Genomic DNA, 23,408 nt, shown 5'->3' with positions numbered 1-23,408 from the left:
TAAGGTCATGCCACAGCATTTCAATGGGGTTGAGGTCAGGACTCTGACTGGGCCACTCCAGAAGGCGTATTCTGTGCTGTTGCAGCCATTGTTTTGTTGAATTACTTGTATGCTTTGGGTCATTGTCCTGTTGCATCCCCCATCCTCTGCGGAGCTTCAGTTGGCGGACAGATGGTCGTACGTTTTCCTGCAAAATATCTTGATAAACTCTGGAATTCATTTTCCCATCAATGACAACAATCCGTTCAGGCCCTGAGGCAGCAAAGCAGCCCCAAACCATGATGCTCCCTCCGCCATGTTTTACAGTGGGGATGAGGTTTTGATGTTGGTGTGCTGTGCCTTTTTTTCTCCACACATAGTGTTGTGTGTTCTTCCCAAACAACTCAATCTTGGTTTCATCTGTCCACAGTATATTTTGCCAGTAGTGCTGTGGAACATTCAGATGTTCTTTTTGGACAGCAATGGCTTCCTCCGTGGTGTCCTCCCATGTACTCCATTCTTGTTTAATGTTTTCCTTATTGTAGATGTGTCAACAAAAATGTTAGCATGTGCCAGAGATTTCTGTAGGTCTTTAGCTGACACTCTGGGATTCTTCTTTACCTCATGCAGCATTCTGCGCTGTGCTCTTGCAGTCATTTTTACAGGACGACCACGCCCAGGGAGAGTAGCAACAGTGCTAAACTTTCTCCATTTGTAGACAGTCTGTCTTACCGTGGACACATGAACATCAAGGCTTTTGGAGATACTTTTGTAACCCTTTCCAGCTTCATGCAAGTCAACAATTCTTGATGGTAGGTCTTCTGAGAGCTCTTTTCTGTGAGGCATGGTTCACATCAGACAGTGCTTCTTGAAACCAGTAAATCCAAAACAGGTTTGTGTTTTTTAAGGGCAGGACAGCTGTCAGCAACACATCCAATATCATCAAACTGATTGGAGTCAAGGTTGGCTCACTCCTGGCTCCAATTAGCTCTGGGAGAAATCATTAAGCTAGGGTCTCACATACTTTTTCCTCCCTGCACTGTGAATATTTACATGTTATGTGCAATTAAACCATGGCAACATCTAATGTTTGTGTAGTATTATGTTCAGCAGACTGTGTTCTTCTATTGTTGTGACTTAGATGATGTTCAGAGCACATTTTATGCCCAATTCATGCAAAACTCCACGTAATCCCAAGGGGTTCACATACTTTTTCTTGCAACTGTATATTGTAAAGTATTCTACCAATAAATAACCCACAAAGGTCACATTCCACCACAATGAAGACCCAGCCACACTGACAGACAGATCATCTGTTTAGAACAGCATTTCTCGCCTGGTATGCCGCAACCCTGGAGTGTTGTTCAGGTGCTCCCGGGGTGCCACATACGCAGGATGCAGTTTGCTCTGGATCAGTTTTATGCATGGTGTGGAAGGGCTGGACACCGACACCATGGCAACCACTTTAGGGCCAGTCCGCCTGCACCAATGCATGATGCTGATCCAAGGGAGGTGACAGGCAGGGCCATCCCTACAATTCACATCTGGGTTCACACCTATGCGGCCGCGCGGGCCACGTTTTGCACGGGCACGAGAGTCCATTCATTTGAATGGACTCCCGTGCCCGTGTCACGCAGGGAAACAAGTCCCTGTACTTCTTTGGAAAATGCAGCCGAGGTTCCCAGTACGGTTGCGTTTCCCAGTGCGGGCAGCGTGCTATTAGAACTAATGACACCCGCCCACGGGTCCGCATTCCTCTGTGCAGGTGGTGCGGCTGCACGGATTTTTCGTGGGGATCTGCAGCGGCACCACCCGCACAGATGTGAACCTAGGGTCAAGAGATGGTGGAAGTGCGCCTGGTCCTTATAAGTCCTGACATACTCTACCTCTCACTATCTACCATATTGCTGGAACCATAAGGTAGGGCTCTGAGAGGAGACTCTGTGATGGGGGACAATAATGCGATGAGAGGACTTTGTGATAGGGACTCTGTGATGGGGATTTTCTCGTTATGGGACTTTTTGATGGGGGGGCGCTGATGTGATTGAGGGACTCTCTAATTAGGAGACTCTCTGTTGTGATGGGGTGAGTCTTTGATGAGAGGACTCTGTGGCATTGGGAGCTCTGATGTGATGCAGGGACCCTGTGAAAGGAAGACTCTGACATGGGGGGGGACTCTTGATGCGATGACGGTATCTTGTATATAGGGGGGACACTGATGTTACGGAGGGACTCTCTCTTTAGGGGACTTCCTGATGGGGGAGGGGGCTCTGATGTGATGGGGTGACTCTTTGATGAGAGGACCCTGTAACATTAGGGGCTCTGATGTAATGCAGGGACCCTGAGAAAAGACTGACATGGGGGGGACTCTTGATCTGATGACGGTATCTCGTATATTGGGGGGGCACTGATGTTATGGAGGGACTCTCTCTTTAGGGGACTTCCTGATGGGGGGGGGTTCTGATGTGATGGGTGACTGTTTGATGAGAGGACTCTGTAACATTAGGGGCTCTAATGTAATGCGGGGACCCTGTGAAAGGAAGACTGACATGGGGGGACTCTTGATGTGATGACGGTATCTCGTATATTGGGGGGGCGCTGATGTTATGGGGGGACTCTCTCATTAGGGGACTCTCTGAAGGGGGGCTCTGATGTGATGGGGTGATTCTTTGATGAGAGGACTCTGTAACATTAGGAGCTCTAATGTAATACAGGGACCCTGTGAAGGGAAAATAATAAAAAAAATTTCCAGCTCAACTTACCAACCAGCCTGCAACCAACCAAATTGTCCTGTCTGATAGTTCACGTTAAAAACAGGGGTTTGGTTTGCACACATTTGCAGATACATACATGAGCTGCGGAGCCTCTTCATGGCACCCCGATATTCTGCAGAAATCCAGCCCTGATTATGACAAAAGAGCAAAAACCTTTTTTTCTTTTTTTGTTAGTTTTTTTTTTTTGTATCATCATCATTATTATTATTATTATACAGTATTTATAAAGCGCCAATAGTTCGCTCAGCGCTGTACATTACAAAGGGGGACAGAACATGTGACAGAACAATACCAATACAATGCAAAACATGAGGGGATTGAGGGCCCTGCTCCTTGGAGCTTACAATCTAGGAGGGAGGGGATGGTGGCACAGGAGGAGATAGCTGTGGGGGATGGAGTGGTAGGAAGAGTGGAGGAGGTCGGCAGGTTAGCAGGGGGTGGGGTAGGCTTCCCTGAAGAGATGGGTTTTCAGGGTGCGCCTAAAGGAGAGGAGAGTAGGTGATAATCTGATGGGTTGGGGCAGGGAGTTCCAGAGGATGGGTGACACCCTGGAGAAGTCCTGGAGGCGGGCATGGGAGGAGGAGACCAGGGAACTAGAGAGAAGGAGGTCTTGTGAGGAGCGGAGTGTGCGTGTTGGGCGGTACTTGGATATTAGGTCAGTGATGTAGTTCGAGGCAGTATGGTGGACAGCTTTGTACATCAGTGTTAGGATTTTGAATTTGATCCGTTGTGCAATCGGAAGCCAGTGGAGGGATTGGCAGAGGGGGTGGCGGAGATGGAGCGGTTGGAAAGGTGGATGAGTCTGGCAGCCGTATTCAGGATGGACTGAAGCGGGGATAGCCAGCGGCGAGGCAGGCCAGTGAGGAGGGAGTTGCAGTAGTCGAGTCGTGATATGATGAGGGAGTGGATGAGCTGTTTAGTGGTTTCTGGGGTTAGGAACGTGCGGATTTTGGTGATGTTGCGGAGGTGGAGTCGGCACGAGTTTGTTAGTGATTGGACTTGGGGCTGGAAGGATAGGTTGGAGTCCAGAATGACACCAAGTACTCTGGCCTGCGGGGCGGGTTTGATGGTGGCGTTGTTGGACATGATTGAGAAGTCAATGGGGGGTGGGGTCCAGGGCTGGGGGGAAGACAAGAAACTCGGTTTTGGAGAGGTTCAGTTTAAGGAAGTGGAGCGACATCCAGTCTGATATTTCGCTCAGTAGGTGTGTGATTCGGGCGGAGACCGAGGGGGTGAGGTGGGGGGTTGAGAGATAGATTTGTGTGTCGTCAGCATAGAGGTGGTAGTTGAAGCCGTGAGAGTGTATGAATTGGCCAAGGGAGGAGGTGTAGATGGAGAAGAGAAGGGGCCCGAGGACAGAGCCTTGAAGGACCCCAACAGAGAGGGGGAGGTGGTAGCATTATAGGTAACGCTGAAAGAGCGTTGTGACAGGTAGGATGAGAGCCAGGAGAGAGCAGAATCTCTGAGGCCGAGGGAGTGTAGTTTTTTGAGAAACAGGTTATCTATGTAAATGTTACTGAAAGGTGTCTGCTGTCTGTAGTGCTCAAGACACTGTAATATCTGTTCTTAGACATCAGTGGCTTTATTGTTTTTCTGATGCTAACCAGCCACGTTTGTCTTGCCAGACACACTGGAATCTGATTATTGTTAGGCCAACTTTGTGGCTAGGTTATAGATCAGGCAAAAATTGGCAATAATTAAAGTACTGTCCAGCAGCTGAAGAGACCTTCCAGAAAATATCTGGTACTGAATAAGGATTGCATGCTTTTCTCCATAGAAAGGGCGCTACAGTCATGGCCAAAAATCTTGTCCCCCCTGAATTTCTGTCAGATAATGCACCACTTCGTCCAGAAAATTACAAATATTTCCGTATTCTCACGTTTATTTCTTTTGCTTTTATTGCTATGACACAAAAAAGTGGAGAATGAAAAAGTCAAATCTGACACAATCCACACAAAACCCAAAAAATGGACAGGACAAAAATATTGTCACCCTGAATTTAATATTTGGTCGCACGCCCCTTGGAAAAAATATGTGAATTCGCTGGCTTCCTGTAACCATCAATGAGTTTCTTCCACCTCTTTACTGGAATTTTGGAGCGCTCTTCTTTCGCCAACTGCTCCAGGTCTCTCAGATTGGAAGGGTTCCTTTTCCCAGCTGCTGTTTTGAGATCCCTCCAAAGGAACTCTATGGGATTGAGATCTGGACTCATTGCTGGCCAGTTCAGTCCTCTCCAGCTCTTTGTCTGAAACCATTTCTGGGGGCTTTTTGATGAGTGCTTTGGGTCATTGTCCTGCTGGAAGACCCATGACCTCTGACAAAGGCCCAACGTTCTGACACTGGACCCTACATTGCACCCCAGAATTCTTTGGTAGTCTTCAGATTTCATAATGCCATGCACACGGTCAAGACATCCTGTGCCTGAAGCAGCAAAGCAACCCCAAAACATCAGCGACCCCCCACCATGTGTGACTGGAGGGACTGGATTCTTGTCTTTAAAGGCCTCATTGCTTTTACTGATAACAGTAGAATGATGGGATTTACCAAAAAGCTGTCATTTTTTTCGTCTGTCCACAGCACATTCTCCCAAAAGGATTTTGGCTTCCTCAGGTAAGTTTTGGCAAACTCCAATCTGGCTTTTTCATGTTTCTGTGTCAGCAGTGGGGTCCTCCTGGGTCTCCTACCATAGCATCCCTTTTCATTCAGATGGCGACGTATAGTTTGAGCTGACACAGTTGTACCCTGTGCCTGAAGGTCGTCTTGAATTTGTGTGGAAGTTGATTGAGGTTCTTTATCCACCATTCCAACAATCCTTCGTTGCAATCTTTGATCAATTTTTCTCTTTTGTTCACGTCCAGGGAGATTACCTACAGTGCCATGGGCTGTAAACTTCTTGACAATGTTGCGCACAGTGGACACAGGAACATTAAGATGTCTGGAGATGGACTTGTAACCTTGAGATTGTCCATGCTTTTCCACAATTTTTGTTCTCAAATCCTCAGACAATTCTTTGCTGCTCTTTCTCTTCTCCATGCTCCATGTGGCACACGGGCACACAACAGTAAGGTTGAGTCAATTTCTCACCATTTTAGCTGGTTGCGTGATTTCTATATTGTCAGCGCCTGGTCATTGATACAGGTGAGTTTAATGACAAATTACAGGAACATCACATACTTAGAATGCAGTTATTTCTTACAATTTTGAGAAGGTGCCAATAATTTTGTCCGGTCCATTTTTGGGATTTTGCTTAGAATGTGTCAGATTGGCTTTTTGTTTCTCCACTTTTTTTGTGTCACCAATACAAACAAAAGAAATAAACACAAGAATGCCGAAACATTTGTAGGACCCTCTGTTTCCTCTTGTACCAAATTGTATTGTAACTGTAATGTCTACCTTCATTTTGTAAAGCTCTGCGCAAACTGTTGGCGCTATATAAATCCTGTATAATAATAATAATTTGTAATTTCAACAATTTTCTGGCCGAAGTGGTGTATTATCTGATAGAAATGCAGAGGTGGGACAATTTTTCTGGCCATGACTGTTTCTGTTGAGAAGGAAGTTCAGAAGCAAAATTGTACAATGTTCAGTGGCAATGTCCTTCCACTTAGGATGGCCGATGTCTTGTTTCTCCACATTAAAGAGAGTTCCATAGTCAGTCTTGGTTGGAATGATAGTGGACCCGACTTTACAAATCTGACCATATAAATTTCTAACATGTCACGATATACAACAATATAATTTTTCAATTTCTGCTCCACCTGTGAGCAGTTTTTGAGTTCCAGTCCAGTGACTTTACTTAGGCTAAGAGGATGTCATCAGTTTTTTGCAGGCAGCATTTGCACAGTCTCTTCTCTCCTAGTGATCAGACTGCATCATTGTAAGGCCCCATGTACAACGGGACACTTCTGAATGATGGAAACTGACTGCTGGAAAACGTAGGTTAAAAAACATCTGTTTAGCCGCGTTTGCATAACGCATTTATGTGTGTTTGCTTTTAGAAGCGTTTTTTAAAGGTAAGCACAAGAGAACCTCCCAAATGCCCAGAATGCACTAAAAAGTGGTAAATTATGAATTATTTCAGACTGTTTCAGAGAAATACAGAGAGTAGAAGCAGAGACAGCAGTATGTGTTGAGATTAGCTTAGGTGTGAGTTGCTCATTAACATTTCTTTTGTTTCCAAGGGTGGGAAGGTGTCTGGTGGAGGGAGTCATTAAAGCCACCTGGCAGGGGGTCTTCATGAGGGCTTTGAGGTGTGAATGGTCTTTAAAATATCTTTTGTTTCCAAGGGTGGGAGAGGTCTGAGGTGTGAATGGTCATTAACATATCTTTTGTTTCCAAGGGTGGGAGAGGTCTGAGGTGTGAATGGTCATTAACATATCTTTTGTTTCCAAGGGTGGGAGAGGTCTGAGGTGTGAATTGGTCATTACAATGTGTGCCAAGCTTGGTAGGAACATCCTGTGTTCAGTGTTTTGTCCATCTGAGCACCTTGAAAACGCTTTGCATCCATTTTTCATGATGAAAAAAGGCTCTGGACAGCATCAGGAATTGGAAGAGTTAAAACAAAATTTCAAACGCAAACGCTTATAAACACAATTTGACGCGTTTAGCCACATTTACAAGTGTTTTGTGTTTGAAACGCTGATAAAATTGACGTCTGAACGCAAGTTCGTGGCGTTCAAAAAAGCGACTGTAAACTCAACTGCCTGTAAACAACTGTAAATGACGATGTGTAGATGGACACATAGGAAAACATTAGGGAGAGTTCAGGGGCTGCTGAAAAAAAACGCTGAACAGCTCCTGAACGTCGGTTTATCAGCTGCAGTGTACATGAGCCCTCACTGTGTTATCTTTTATTTTATTTATTTATTTCAGGTACTTATAAAGCGCCATCAATTTACACAGTGCTTTTACATATATATTGTACATTCACATCAGTCCCTAACCCTCAAGGGGCGTACAATCTAAGGTCCCTAACTCACATTCATACATACACATACTAGGGACAATTTAGACAGGATCCAATTCACCTACCAGCATGTCTTTGGAGGGTGGGAGGAAACCGGAGTACCCAGAGGAAACCCACGCAGGCACAGGGAGAACATGCAAACTCCAGGCAGGTGGTGCCATGGCTGGGATACGAACCAACGACCCGAGTACTGCCAGGTGGAAGTGCTAACCATTTATCCACTGTGCTTTGAGCCAGCATCGCAATACTAGGAAGTAGTCGAGGACTCTGAATGATGCCTGTAGAGAAAAGGGAATGTGGACAATGTCATAGATGTGCTGTGATCTCCGTCACGTTATTTAGCATTTAACATGTGAACACGTCTGATTCACTTTAGTTGGTAATCCTGTCAGGGAAATAACTGAAATCTATTAATTCTTCTTGTGTTTCTAGACACTCTGCAGCAGTGAGGGGAGTAAAAATGTGTCTTGTTAACCAAGTTCTCATTAACAGACTGTGTTTTGTATGTGTTTGCAGCTCCATCTCATGAGAATCAGCGCTGCCTGCGGGGACTTACCATCTGTGCGCTATCTGCTTCACGAGGCTCAAGTGCTTTTACCGACGGAACCCAACGATGACAATCCAGCAGTAATTGCAGCTCATTATGGCCACGGAGATACTGTAGCCTTGTTATTGGATTCCTTGCCAGGTAAAAATGCAATTTCTCCTATCTGTTAAAGAGAACATGTGCTGTGGTCATGCATTGCAAAACAACTACCGTATTTTTTGCTCCATAAGACGCACTTTTTTCCCCCCAAAAAAGGGGGGAAAATGTCAGTGCGTCTTATGGAGCGAATATGGAGCGGCCGGTCCGGTATTTCCACCGCTGCCATGTCAGAATACCGGGCCGGCCGCTCAGCTCTGCAGCGGGACCTTACCTGTTCCTCTATCCAGCGGCGCGCTGTCTTCCCGGCTTCTGTAGTGTGGGCGCTCGGCTTGACAGCCGGGTGCAAGTGCGCATGCGCAAGAAGCGGTGCTCTTTGTGAATGGTAAGGCAGCACCTGGGACACATGACAGGTCCCAGAAGCCGCCAGACCAATCACAAAGCGCAGCACTTCTCGCTCATGCGCACTGGGCACCCGGCTGTCAAGCCGAGCGCCCACACTACAGAAGCCGGGAAGACAGCGCGCCGCTGGACAGAGGAACAGGTAAGGTCCCGCTGCAGAGTGGAAACTAACTAAAGAACAAATCCGCGGAAGTAAGAGCGGGTACCTGTCAAATTCAGGTACCCGCTCCCCCCACTCTCCAAAGGTCAGCAGTCATCTCCTGTACTGTGTCCGCAGTCTCTGGTCATCTCCTGTACTGTCTGCAGTCTCTGGTCATCTCATGTACCGTGTCCGCAGTCTCTGGTCATCTCCTGTACTATGTCCGCAGTCTCTGATCATTCCCTGTACTATGTCTGCAGTCTCTGGTCACCTCCAGTACTGTGTCCGCAGTCTCTGGTCATCTCCTGTACTGTGTCCGCAGTCTCTGGTCATCCCCTGTACTGTGTCCGCAGTCTATGGTCATCTCCTGTACTGTGTCCGCAGTCTCTGGTCATCCCCCGTACTGTGTCCGCAGTCTCTGGTCATCCCCTGTACTGTGTCCGCAGTCTCTGGTCATCCCCTGTACTGTGTCCGCAGTCTCTGGTCATCCCCTGTACTGTGTCCGCAGTCTCTGGTCATCTCCTGTACTGTGTCCGCAGTCTCTGGTCATCTCCCTGTACTATGTCCGCAGTCTCTGGTCATCTCCTGTGCTATGTCCGCAGTCTCTGGTCTTCCCCTGTACTGTGTCCGCAGTCTCTGGTCATCTCCTGTACTGTGTGCAGTCACTGGTCATCTCCTGTACTGTGTCCACAGTCTCTGGTCATCTCCTGTACTGTGTCCGCAGTCTCTGGTCATCCCTGTACTGTCCGCAGTCTCTGGTCATCTCCTGTACTGTCTGCAGTCTCTGGTCATCTCATGTACCGTGTCCGCAGTCTCTGGTCATCTCCTGTACTATGTCCGCAGTCTCTGGTCACCTCCAGTACTGTGTCCGCAGTCTCTGGTCACCTCCAGTACTGTGTCCGCAGTCTCTGGTCATCTCCTGTACTGTGTCCGCAGTCTCTGGTCATCCCCTGTACTGTGTCCGCAGTCTCTGGTCATCCCCTTTACTGTGTCCGCAGTCTCTGGTCATCCCCTGTACCCTGTCCGCAGTCTCTGGTCATCCCCCGTACTGTGTCCGCAGTCTCTGGTCATCTCCTGTACTATGTCCGCAGTCTCTGGTCACCTCCAGTACTGTGTCCGCAGTCTCTGGTCATCTCCTGTACTGTGTCCGCAGTCTCTGGTCATTCCCTGTACTATGTCTGCAGTTTCTGGTCACCTCCTGTACTGTGTCCGCAGTCTCTGGTCATCTCCTGTGCTATGTCCGCAGTCTCTGGTCTTCCCCTGTACTGTGTCCGCAGTCTCTGGTCATCTCCTGTACTGTCCGCAGTCACTGGTCATCTCCTGTACTGTGTCCGCAGTCTCTGGTCATCTCCTGTACTGTGTCCGCAGTCTCTGGTCATCCCCTGTACTGTGTCCGCAGTCTCTGGTCATCCCCTGTACTGTGTCCGCAGTCTCTGGTCATCCCCTGTACTGTGTCCGCAGTCTCTGGTCATCTCCTGTACTGTGTCCGCAGTCTCTGGTCATCCCCCGTACTGTGTCCGCAGTCTCTGGTCATCCCCCGTACTGTGTCCACAGTCTCTGGTCATCTCCTGTACTGTGTCCGCAGTCTCTGGTCATTCCCTGTACTATGTCTGCAGTTTCTGGTCACCTCCTGTACTGTGTCCGCAGTCTCTGGTCATCTCCTGTGCTATGTCCGCAGTCTCTGGTCTTCCCCTGTACTGTGTCCGCAGTCTCTGGTCTTCCCCTGTACTGTGTCCGCAGTCTCTGGTCATCTCCTGTACTGTCCGCAGTCACTGGTCATCTCCTGTACTGTGTCCGCAGTCTCTGGTCATCCCTGTACTGTCCGCAGTCTCTGGTCATCTCCTGTACTGTCTGCAGTCTCTGGTCATCTCATGTACCGTGTCCGCAGTCTCTGGTCATCTCCTGTACTGTGTCCGCAGTCTCTGGTCATTCCCTGTACTATGTCTGCAGTCTCTGGTCACCTCCAGTACTGTGTCCGCAGTCTCTGGTCATCTCCTGTACTGTGTCCGCAGTCTCTGGTCATCTCCTGTACTGTGTCCGCAGTCTCTGGTCATCTCCTGTACTGTCCGCAGTCACTGGTCATCTCCTGTACTGTGTCCGCAGTCTCTGGTCATCTCCTGTACTATGTCCGCAGTCCATTGGTTCAGAATATTTTTTTTCCTGTTTTCTGCTTCTAAAACCTAGGTGCTTCTTATGGTCAGGTGCGTCTTATGGAACGAAAAATACGGTAGTTCAAGTGAAACTAAACCCCCAGGTACCGTCATTTTCTCCCAGGAGTCGGGTCTTCGGCCTCTTGATTGCCCAGTGAGGGGTGACATCATGCATGCACATGGGTGTCAGGTAATTCAGAGCAGCCAGAGTGTCCTGGGAATGCACGTCAGCTCAGTGGGCATTCACTAGGAGACTTCAAGCAGGCAAAGTAAGTGTGTGTTGCAGAAGAGAAGTAGCTTGTAGCTTCCCTCCTCTGCAATAAAGAGATGCCTGCTTGCAGATTTTTAAGATTAGGTTTAGTTTAGCTTTAACCTCTTGCCGTCCGCCTGCTGTTTATAAATGGCAGGACGGTGGCACTCCAGGGGCGGGTTGCTGTTCATAAACCGCACCCGCCATTTCTAGCTGTGCGCGCTCCCTGGGAGCGTGCAGCACCGCGATCCGGGGCCCGCTGTGTCCTCCGGACACAGTGAAACACCGATCGTCGGATGGGACCTCTGTACGAGGTCCCGATCATGTGATCACTGATTGGCCAATCAGTGATCACATGCAAAGTAGTAAGCAAGATGTCACTCGTGACATCATTGCTTACTATGTGTGAAATCTGTGAATGAACACAGAGGTACAGGGCTATTCACAACAGCCTTGTACCAGGTGACAAGCTGTGACCAATCACAGCTCACTCAGTATTTCTCAATGGCTGCAAGAATGCAGACAGAGAGAAAGTGAAATGATTGCATTTACATCCTATATTGGTGTAAAAGCAATCACTGTAAAAAAAAAAAAACTTCATCACCCCCCACAAGTAGTATAGTGTCACCGTGGTGAGACTGTACTGCTAGGGTGACAGTATGTAAAAAAAAAAAAGCATAAATAATAATATAAAAAAATAAAATAAAAAATGTAAAAAAAGTTTAAAAATTATAATTTTTGGTTATAAACTAATTTGGCTTATTTTTTTTTTACTAAAAAGATAACAGAATACATTTCGGCCAAGATTTATGATGAAAGATTATTTATTTGCAAAATTTTATAAGAAAAACACTTTTTTTCAAAATTTTTGGACTTTTTCGTTAACATAGCAAAAAAAATAAAAATCCCAGCTTTATCTAAATAAAGCTTTATCTGTCTCAAAAAAATAGTAAAAAATTCATATGGGTACAGTGTGGCATGACCGCGCAATTGTCATTCAAAGTGTGATAGCACTGAAAGCTGAAAATTGCCCTAGACAGGAAGGGGGTAAAAGTGTCCAGACAGGAAGGGGGTAAAAGTGTCCGGACAGGAAGTGGTTAAGGGCCCATTTACATCACTTGTGGTGCAGGAAACGTGCATTTGCTGCACTGCATGGGAATGCGCTGCCCTCCGTTAGACGCACGCAGGTACTTTTAATTTGGTAATGGCAGCCCAAACGCGTCTAGAAAACATGTGTGCATTTGCAGGCACCAAACCACATGGTACCGCAGTGTCATGTGGTTTGGTGCGATGCAATATTAAAAGTAACACCTAAAATTAACTTATTAAATAAAGTGGTGCACTCACATGTGTAACAAGTTAAACACGCATTAAAATTTTGGAATTTTAATCCACAGTATAGTTTTTCAATGTTGCTGAATACTTGCTGTATATTGCTTTAAGCATCGTGACGTCAGAGCCCCTCCCCTACGTTTTACGCTACTGGGTCACGTGGCTTCATCAGGGGGAATTGATTAATTTCCCCTGATGAAGCCACGTGACCTGCGTCTGCAATTTTTATATTTTGCGCTATAAACAAAACAAAATTTTGAGAAAAAAACAATATTTTTGACTTTTTGCTATTAAACACGTCCAGTAAAAAACATTTTTAAAAATCAAATTTCAGCATAAATTTAGGCCAAAACGTATTCTGCTCCATGTCTTTGCTATAAAAAATCCCAATACGTGTAAATTAATTGGGTTACTTGAAAGCTATAGCGTTTACTAATGGCAGTATATATACTGCAATTTTTTTTTTTTTTTTTACTAGTAATGGTGGCGATTCTGACACTGGGGGGAAATTACTTGGTGTCACTGACATCCCCAGTGACACCAATACAGTGATCAGTGCTAATAAAAAGCACTGACACTGTACTAATGGCACTGGGCAGGAAGGGGTTAACTGTGGGGCGATCAAAGGGTCAACTGTGTGTTTTTTCACAGTATGCTGTGTGTGTGTGCTTTCCACTGTAAGGACACTGCTTTGTATGTTTTCAGGAGCTGACAGGGTAGTGATCTGTGTTGTTTATACACAGGTCTTTCCCCTGTCGGAGATACTCGGCGATCACCGGGTGCCAGCGAGTAATCACCGGCCGGGACCCGGTGATTGATAGCTGAGGCTGTGCGCGCGCGCCCTCTACCAAAAAATACAAAATCAAGTATTTCTGCTATAAGGTGGCATGGAATCGGTTAAAAGTCTGCATCCCCTCAGTTCTTAATACTGTGTTTTGCCCCCTGTAGCATCAATGACAGCGAGGCCCCGAATTCTTGCTTGTGGTATAGCTGCCAATTCGCATGCCTCCAGGTCATGCAACATTTTTGGTTGTCTTGCATGAATCGCACGTTTGAGATCTCCCCAGAGTGGATCAATGATATTAAGGACAGGAGACTGTGATAGCCACTCCAGAAACTTTACATTTTTCTGCTGTAACCACTGGAGGGTCAACTTGGCCTTGTGCTTAGGGTCATTGTCGTGTTGGAAAGTCCAATAGCATCTCATGCACTTTTGTGCAGAAGAATGCAAATTGTCTGTCAGTACTTTCTCATAACATGGTGCATTCATCTTGTCATCAATTTTCACAAGATTCCCCGTACCTTGAGAGCTCACACATCCCCAGAAAATCAGTGAGCCACCACCACCATACTTCAAAATGGTAGTTTTGTCATCATAGACTTTGTTGACCCCTCTCCAAACATAGCACATGTGGTTGTGACCATAAAGCTCTATTTTGGTCTCGTCACTCCAGATTACAGTGTGGCAGAAGTTTTGTGGTGTCAAGGTGTTGTCGGTTATATTTTAACTTGGATTTTTTGTGGCATCGGCGCAGTGAAGACTTCTTTCTGGTAACTCAACCATGCAGCTCATTTTTGTTCAAGTATCATCCTATTGTGCTCCTTGAAACAACCACACCATGTTTTTCCAGAGCAGCTTGTATTTCTCCTGAGGTAACCTGTGGGTTTTTCTATATATCCCAAACAATTCTTCTGGCAATTGTGGATGCAATCTTTTTTGGTCTACCTGACCTTGGCTTGGTATCAGGAGATCCCCGAATTTTCCACTTCTTAAGTGATTATAAGTGATTGGCAGTACTGACTGGCATATGCAAGGCTTTGGATATCTTATTAAATCCTTTTCAATCTTTATAAAGTTCCATTACCTTGTTTCGCAGGTCTTTTGACAGTTCTTTTCTGTTTCCCATGGCTCAGTATCTACCCTGCTCAGTGCATCCACATGAGAGCTAACAAACTCATTAATTATTCATACACAGGCACTAATTGCAATATAAAAAGGCACAGATGTGGGAAATTAAACTTTAATTGCCACTTTAAACCCGTGTGTGTCACCTTGTGTGTCTGTACCAAGGCCAAACATTCCAGTGGAGGGAAACTTTAGATCCGGGCCATTTCAGCGATTTCTGTTATCATTATGATTTAAAACGGAGCCAAACAACTAATTGATAATAAATGTCTTCATATAATCACTATCTTTAAATAAAAGGCAGTTTCTTGGCATGATCAGTCATATTTTCAGTATCAATGCCAACATTTCATGATTTCTGCCAGGGGATGGTTTGAGCACGACTGTGTTTGGTTTACTTAGGCTGGTTATTATGTGAAACTGGAAGATACTTACATCAGACTTGTGGGTTTGCATATCCTCTGAACTCTATATGACCACTCGGGGGGGGGGGGGGTCATTGCCTCAAAGCAATATTAAGCCAAAAAGCAAACCTTTCTTAAATTGCAGCTTACCAATCCTTAGATGTGTTAGTTGCATTACTTTTCTTTTTTAAGTTTTAGATTTAGGCTTATAGGTATTTATTTTATTTTCCCCTGGTGATCTGACCAGTAAGTCTGTTGTTTTTTTTTTTTTAAAGAACAAGCTCTCCTGCAGATGTAGCAGTTACAAAGATGAGACAAACCATTCGCCACTGACAGGGGTGCTTACGATCTTTTTTTATTTACAGTTGTGACCAAAATTATTCAACCCCCACTGAAATTGAGTGTTTTGGCCAGTTTGACATTGCTTTTGATCATTCAGTCATCTTGCTTACATTTACATTAAAGAGGCACTTGTAGGTCAGACAAATATAACATAACAGTTATAATGAAATAACCACAAATGTCTTTTCTGTGCTCACAGCATTATCAGTTTTATTCAACCCCCAAGTGACATTCAATCTTAGTACTTAGTACAGCATCCTTTTACAGTTATAACAGCTTTTAAACGTGAAGCATAGCTTGACACAAGTGTCTTGCAGCGATCTACGGGTATCTTCGCCCATTCTTCATGGGCAAAGGCCTCCAGTTCAGTCACATTCTTAGGCTTGCGCACTGCAACTGCTTTCTTTAAGTCCCACCAGAGGTTCTCAATCGGATTTAAGTCTGGTGACTGCGATGGCCACTCCAAAATGTTCCAGCCTTTCCTCTGCAACCATGCTCTAGTGGACTTGGAGGTATGCTTGGGATCATTGTCCTGTTGAAAGGTCCAACGTCTCCCAAGCCTCAGGTGTGTGACGGACTGCATCACGTTTCCATCCAATATCTCCTGGTACTGAAGAGAATTCATGGTACCTTGCACACGCTGAAGCTTCCCTGTACCTGCAGAAGCAAAACAGCCCCAAAGCATGATTGACCCTCCACCATGCTTCACAGTAGGCAAGGTGTTCTTTTCATCATAGGCCTTGTTCTTCCTCCTCCAAACATAGCGTTGATCCATGGGCCCAAACAGTTCTAATTTTGTTTCATCAGTCCACAGAACACTATCCCACAACTTTTGTGGTTTGTCCACATGGCTTTTGGCATACTGCAGTCGACTCTTCTTATTCTTTGGAGACAGCAAGGGGGTACGCCTGGGAGTTCTGGCACGGAGGCCTTCATTACGCAGTGTGCGTCTTATTGTCTGGGCTGAAACTTCTGTACCCACATCTGACAAATCTTTTCTCAGTTCCTCAGCAGTCACACGGGGACTTCTCTCCACTCTACGCTTCAGGTAGCGCACAGCAGTCGAAGTCAGCATCTTCTTTCTGCCACGACCAGGTAGCGTTTCAACAGTGCCCTTTGCCTTGAATTTGCGAATGATGCTTCCTAAGGTGTCTCTTGGTATGTTTAACATCTTTGCAATCTTCTTATAGCCATTGCCCTTCCTGTGAAGAGAAATCACCTCTTCTCTTGTCTTCCTGGACCATTCTCTTGCCTTCACCATGTTTGTAACCACACCAGTAAATGTCTAGAAGGAGCTGAGTATCACAGTCATTTTAAAGCTGCCTAATTGGTGCTTATTATGCTTGATTGCTGCTCGGTGACATCCACAGGTGTTTTCAATACCTGATGGAAAGCACCTGTATGAACCTCTGTTCTTCAGAGTGGTAGTCTTTAAGGGGTTGAATAATTGTGGCAATGAAGAAACCACATAAGAACCATTTACTACTGTATTACATAAACAATTGATGTCATTTTAGTTGCATTTGGGTAGTTACAACGTCCTTGTAGGATTTGATTCTGAATACAATTCCAAATGTACACTATAGTCCCTAAACCCCTTTACAGCATTGGGGGTTGAATAATTTTGGTCACAACTGTATGTATGTTTAACCGTTATCCCAAAAGGAAAAACAAACTGTTTGCTGTAACTGCTTATTAAGTGTTAGCTGGAGTTTGGCTTCAATTTGTTAGTGTATATAAATTTGCTAGTCCATCCAACAATCCCCTCCCCCCCCCCCCCCCCAAACTGACAAAGCTGCTGTCCAAATATGCCCCCTGTGCTCCTTCATCCAGTGTGGGGCCACTCTAATACAGAAGGTGTGTTACTGGCCAGATTACCAGGTGAAAACAGTGGGAACACTAATGCAGCCACTACATCTAATAATCGGTAAGCTGCAATATATTACATTTTTGGTTTGGGGTTTATTACTGCTTTCGATTTGAAATGCATAGATGATGTGGATCTCACTGCAAAGCTTACCTAGGATGATTGTGTTTTCTGGATTTCACTTGCACTTCTGAGCTGGGAGTATTGGACTGGATTGTTTATATATATTTTTTTATTTTATAAAGTATATTTTACACAATCTTCTGTGGCATAGTTTGCAGTATTTTCTGAGTTTTGTTGCGCTGCATGTATTATGAGTTGATATGTATTCATGTATGCACTGTGTGTAATATACAGTTGTGTTCAAAATAATAGCAGTGTGTTGAAAAAGTGAATAAAGCTGAAAATCCCTCTAATAGCTTTTATTTCCATCCACACAAATGCATTGGGAACACGACACATTCTATTCCAAATCAAAACATGAAGAAAAATACATCAAATTTGTGTTGTTCCTCTAAAAAAATTGAAGAAAAGTGAATATTAGACGGTTCAAAAAATCGCAGTGTTTGCATTCTTCTTTACAAACTCAAACATTCACTATATAAACTGAGAAGTGTTTGAAGATTTTGCTTTCCTTTGAATGACTTCATGAATATTTGGTTGTAGTCGCACTGATTCTGAGAACTGCTGTACATCTGTGTTGCATGGAGTCATCCAACTTCTGGCCCCTGTGATCAGGTATTCCAGCCCAGGATGATTGGACCACATTCCACAGTTCTTCTCTATTTCTTGGTTTGGCCTCAGAAACTGCATTTTTGATGTCACCCCACAAGTTTTCTATTGGATTAAGATCCGGGGATTGGGCTGGCCACTCCATAACGTCCATCTTGTTGGTCTGGAACCAAGATGTTGCACGTTTACTGGTGTGTTTGGGGTCGTTGTCTTGTTGGAACACCCATTTCAAGGGCATTTCCTCTTCAGCATAAGGCAGCATGACCTCTTCAAGTATTCTGATGTATTCAAACTGATCCATGATCCCTGGTATGCGATAAATAGGCCCAACACCGTAGTATGAGAAACATCCCCATATCATGATGCTTGCACCACCATGCTTCACTGTCTTCACAGTGTACTGTGGCTTGAATTCAGTGTTTGGGGGTCGTCTGACAAACTGTCTCCGCCCACTAGACCCAAAAAGAACAATCTTACTTTCATAGTCCACAAAATGTTGCGCCATTTCTCTTTAGGCCAGTCAATGTGCTCTTTGGCAGATTGTAACCTCTTCAGCACGCGTCTTTTTTCCAACAGTGGGACTTTGCGGGGGCTTCTTGCAGATAGCTTGGCTTCACATAGGCGTCTTCTAATTGTAACAGTCCTCACAGGGAACGTCACACCTTCTTTCATCTTCCTGGAGCTGATTGTTGGCTGAGTCCGCCTCATTTTGGCTATTCTTCTATCCATTCCAATGGTAGTTTTTGCTTTCTTCCACGTCTTTCAGGTTTTGGTTGCCATTTCAAAGCATTTGAGATCATTTTAGCTGATCAGCCGATCATTTTCTGCACTTCTTTATATGTTTTCCCCTCTCCAATCAACTTTTTAATCAAGGTACGCTGTTCTTCTGAACAATGTCTGGAACGACCCATTTTCCTCAGAATTTCAGAGAGAAATGCACTGTAACCAGCATGTACAACATTTGCTGCCTTCCTTCCTTAAATAAGGGCAATAATTTCCACCTGTTTTTCAAAGAATGAATGACCTCACTAATAGAACTCCACACTGCTATTATTTTGAACACGCCCCTCAGTTAGTGATTCAATGACACAGAATCAGCAGCATGCATGTCATGACTGTTGGGTCTGTTGGATTTCTATTACTCTACTACACCTGCTAGTAAATTATTTGCCATGTAGAAATATCATTTCTACCAAAAACAGTGATTGATCCGGTTAGTGATGTCTGACTGCTAATATTTTGAACACAACTGTATATGGTTATGCACATTTGCAGAGATTTAATATAGGATTAGTGCAGCACTTAAATTACAAAATAACCAATGACACCAATGATCTTTTAGCTGTCCTTAAAGGGGTATTCTTCCCACTGACTTCCAATGATTGAGGCATTCTTCCTGTTGGCCTACAATGTAAAGGGACATTCTTTCCACTGACTACCAATATAAGGGGGAGTCCTTCTTCCAATGATCATCAATGTAAGGGGTGTCTGAGCATCAATGTAACTCAGCTCTATACTAGCCACCATTGTAAGGGAGTACCTCTCCCACTGACCACCAATGTAAAGGCTTTGTCCTTCTAATTACCAGTGTGAGGAGGCATCTCTCCCACTGACCACCAATGTAAGGGCTTCCTCCTTCTAATCACCAGTAAAGGAGGCATCTCTCCCTCTGACCACCAATGTAAGGGCTTCCTCCTTCTAATCCCCAATAAAAGAGGCATCTCTCCCACTGACCACCAATGTAAGGGCTTCCTCCTTCTAATCACCAATAAAGGAGGCATCTCTCCCACTGACCACCAATGTAAGGGCTTCCTCCTTCTAATCTCCAGTGTGAGGAGGCATCTCTCCTACTGACCACCAATGTAAGGGCTTCCTCCTTCTAATCTCCAGTGTGAGGAGGCATCTCTCCTACTGACCACCAATATCAGAGGCACTCGTCCTATTGGCCCACAATGTAAAGGGGCATTCTTCTCTCTGACTACCAATATAGGGGGAGTCCTTCTCCTAATGATTACCAATGTAAGGGGGGTTATTTCCCACTGGCCAACAATGTAAGGAAGATATTCCTAATGATCACCAATATAAGGAGGCACTTCTCACTGACCAGCAATGTAGGTCAGCTCTACACCAGCCACCATTTTAAGGAGGTACCTCTCCTACTGATCACCAATATAAGAAAATGCTACACTGGCCACCAAAGCAAGTGGGTCCTCTTTCTAATCACCAATAAAGGAGGCATCTCTCCCACTGACCACCAATGTAAGGGGGTCCTCCTTCTAATCACCAATAAAGGAGGCATCTCTCCCACTGACCACCAATGTAAGGGGGTCCTCCTTGTCCTACTGACAACTCCGCAGCCTGACATGGGGGGAGAGACACTGAGGTAGATGGAACCGGGTCATCCATTATCTGGGGCTGCTGCTCCACAGAACTCACTGATGTTTGACTGGCAAATCTCCTCTCATTGTCAAACTTTTCTTTAAATGCTCCACTTCTGGTATTCAACTTTTCAAGTAATAAAGATTGTTTCTTTACCTTTTCCTCCGTTTGCTGTAGCTCTGGCTTCATGGCCAGTCTGTTTTTACTCCAGGCCTGGCAGTATTTGGCTCTGAAGGATTTATGATCAGCCTTCAAAACTTTAAGTTTTTCCTCCGCTCTTCCAATAGCCAAGAATCGATCTATAGTCTTCTGTCTGAAGACATCCACATCCTCACCAGGGCCTGGACCAACAGTCAGGTCCTCCACCTCCTCCTGCTCCTCACTAGGCCCGGTGTCATCAGGGGAATCCCTCCCAGGGCCTCCCCCTGGATCAGGCATGGTTCCTGGGCCAAGCTATGAGGCAAGGCCCAGGCTTGAAAATACTGGTTCTCAGGGAGAACTCCTTCAGTGTGTTCTCCTCCTTCTCCCACTGACCACCAATGTAAGGGGGTCCTCCTTCTAATCACCAATAAAGGAGGCATCTCTCCCACTGACCACCAATGTAAGGGGGTCCTCCTTCTAATCACCAATAAAGGAGGCATCTCTCCCACTGACCACCAATGTAAGGGGGTCCTTCTAATGACCAATAAAAGAGGCATCTCACCTACTGACCACCAATGTAAGGGCTTCCTCCTTCTAATCACCAATAAAGGAGGCATCTCTCCCACTGACCACCAATGTAAGGGCTTCCTCCTTCTACTCACCAATAAAGGAGGCATCTCTCCCACTGACCACCAATGTAAGGGGGTCCTCCTTTTAATCACCAGTAAAGGAGGCATCTCTCCCACTGACCACCAATAGAAGGAATTACTATACTAGCCACAAATGTAAGGGCGTTCCTCTGTTTCTGATCACCACTGTAATCTGGCCACCAATTAAGGTGGACTTTTACCCTCAGTATAGAAGAGTCTTTCTTCTGACTGCCAGTATAAAGGGGCACTCTGCTGACCTCCAGCACATTTTTCACTGTCTGCATTTCTTTTCTGGCCAATACTATTTTCTTCTTTCATGATTTTTACTGAAAATTATTTTTTTCATACAGAGAAAAATAATGATCTGCTCTGAGTATCTGAGAATATGTCTCTATACTGTCAGTTTTAGATATAATGAACCCATATGCGTTTTATGCAAATTTATATATTTTTCTGTCTTCCAACCCTTCAGATGTATGTAGTCACAAGCCTCTACTGAACTGGCTGCTGGTCACGAGTTGTGAACAGGGACACCTTGCTTTAGTGAAGCTTTTGGTTCTGACGTATCGTGCCGAACCTGACTGCTACGCCATGAGGAATAATGAGTTCCCGGTCCTACGAAAGCTGCCTCTGTATGCATCCATTATGGCAGGTACTGAGTGTGTTTGATTCTCCTATAAAATATACTTATAGACATCTAATTGCTCGCAACAAAAGCAATCGAGAATTGTTCTGACAGTGTCACTCATTAAAGTGGAACTTTACCCACAACAACTTGATAAATAATAATGTTCTTAAGCAAGAAACACACATTCCACGTTAATAATTCTGCTACCAAAATGAGTGTGTGCTGTAAATTGCCTCTAGCATTGCTCTTGCTTCTTCTGGCCATTTTGCTGAAGCCCAGAATCCTGAAATCTTTAGGTCGGCAGCAGATTGGCCTCTAAAAATTCGGCACAGTGCCTATAAATAATGAGCAACTGAGTGTGTGTGCAGAGCAAAGTGAGACAGTGGGGTTGATTTACCAAAATTGGAGAGTGAAAAATCTGGTGCAGCTGTACATGGGAGCCAATCGGCTTCTGACTTCAGGTTGTTCATTTAAGCTTTGACAATAAAACCTGGAAGCTGATTGGTTTCTATGGAGAGCTGCACCAGATTCTGCACTCTCCAGTTTTAGTAAATCAATCCCAGTGTACTACTGGATTTTAAACAGTATAACCACTTATTTTTATTGTTTTACATAGCAAAGGGCAATGATAGAAATGTTTTGTCAAATCTAATGGGAACAAACCAATTTTTAATTGTCGACTTGGCTCCCGACTGTGAAAAAAAAATTAGTCTTGTGGGCATGCAATTGTTAAAGTTAATCCAGAAGTAGGATGTTCGTTCTACAGAACTGAGACAGTAATATGGCACCCAAATGAGAAATCCATGAAGGCACCATCAAATGGTCAGATAAGCAGTTTTTATACTTTCTCGTTCCAATGTTCAAACAAAATTCTACAGTTGTAAGGCCAGCACACCAGCCATTCATGTGCAGTGCAGCTCATGGAAACCTCAGGAGAGCTCTGCAAGTTATTGCTGGCTGAAGAAAACGAAGAAAACTGACTGCCTAAATATATACTGTGTGTGTACATATGTGTGTGTGTGTATATATATGTGTGTGTGTGTGTGTGTGTGTGTGTGTATATATATATGTGTGTGTGTGTATATATATATACACACACACACATTGAGGAACATAAGTATTTGAACACCCTGCGATTTTGCAAGTTCTCCCACTAAGAAATCATGGAGGGGTTTGAAATTCACATTGTAGGTGCATTCCCATTCTGAGAGACGGCATTAAAAAAAAAATTCAGGAAAATCACATTTTATGATTTTTAAAGAATTGATTTGTCTTACACTGCTGAACATAAGCATTTGAACACCTAAGAAACAGCAAGAATTCTGGCTCTCAAAGACCTGTTACTGTGCCTTCAAAAAGTCCACCTCTACTCCACTCATTAATCTAACTTAGTAGCACCTTTCTGAGCTCTTTAAAGACACCTGTCCACCCCACAGTCAGTCAGACGCCAACTACTACCATGGGCAACACCAAAGAGCTGTCAAAAGACACCAGAGACAAAATCGTTGTGTTTGGAGTAAAAAGAAGGATGAGTTGCATCCCAAGAACACCATCCCTACTGTGAAGCATGGGGGTGGTAACATCATGCTTTGGGGGTGCTGTTCTGCGGAGGGGACAGGACGACTGCACTGTATTAAGGAGAGGATGAATGGAGCCATTTATTGTGAGATTTTGAGCAACAACCTCCTTCCCTCAGTCAGAGCATTGAAGATGGGTCCTGGCTG

At 44.9% G+C, this 23,408-nt stretch overlaps 1 protein-coding gene across 2 annotated transcripts in view; it reads left to right on the top strand.

Annotated features, from left to right (window-relative positions):
- Nucleotides 1-23,408, top strand: part of LRRK1 (leucine rich repeat kinase 1) — a 325,566-nt gene that overhangs the window by 122,576 nt on the left and 179,582 nt on the right. For both annotated transcript variants that reach the window (XM_089655524.1, XM_089655525.1), the window contains 2 exons: nucleotides 8,236-8,407; nucleotides 21,529-21,708. In XM_089655524.1, coding sequence (XP_089511650.1) covers nucleotides 8,236-8,407; nucleotides 21,529-21,708 — 352 coding nt within the window. The remainder of the gene's footprint in view (nucleotides 1-8,235; nucleotides 8,408-21,528; nucleotides 21,709-23,408) is intronic.

Source organism: Staurois parvus, unplaced genomic scaffold, assembly GCF_062004578.1.
Source record: "Staurois parvus isolate SC_StPar_1 unplaced genomic scaffold, SC_StPar_1.0 ptg000845l, whole genome shotgun sequence".
In the NCBI taxonomy this organism is placed as follows: domain Eukaryota; kingdom Metazoa; phylum Chordata; class Amphibia; order Anura; family Ranidae; genus Staurois; species Staurois parvus.
This window is presented reverse-complemented; position numbering and strand designations above follow the sequence as displayed.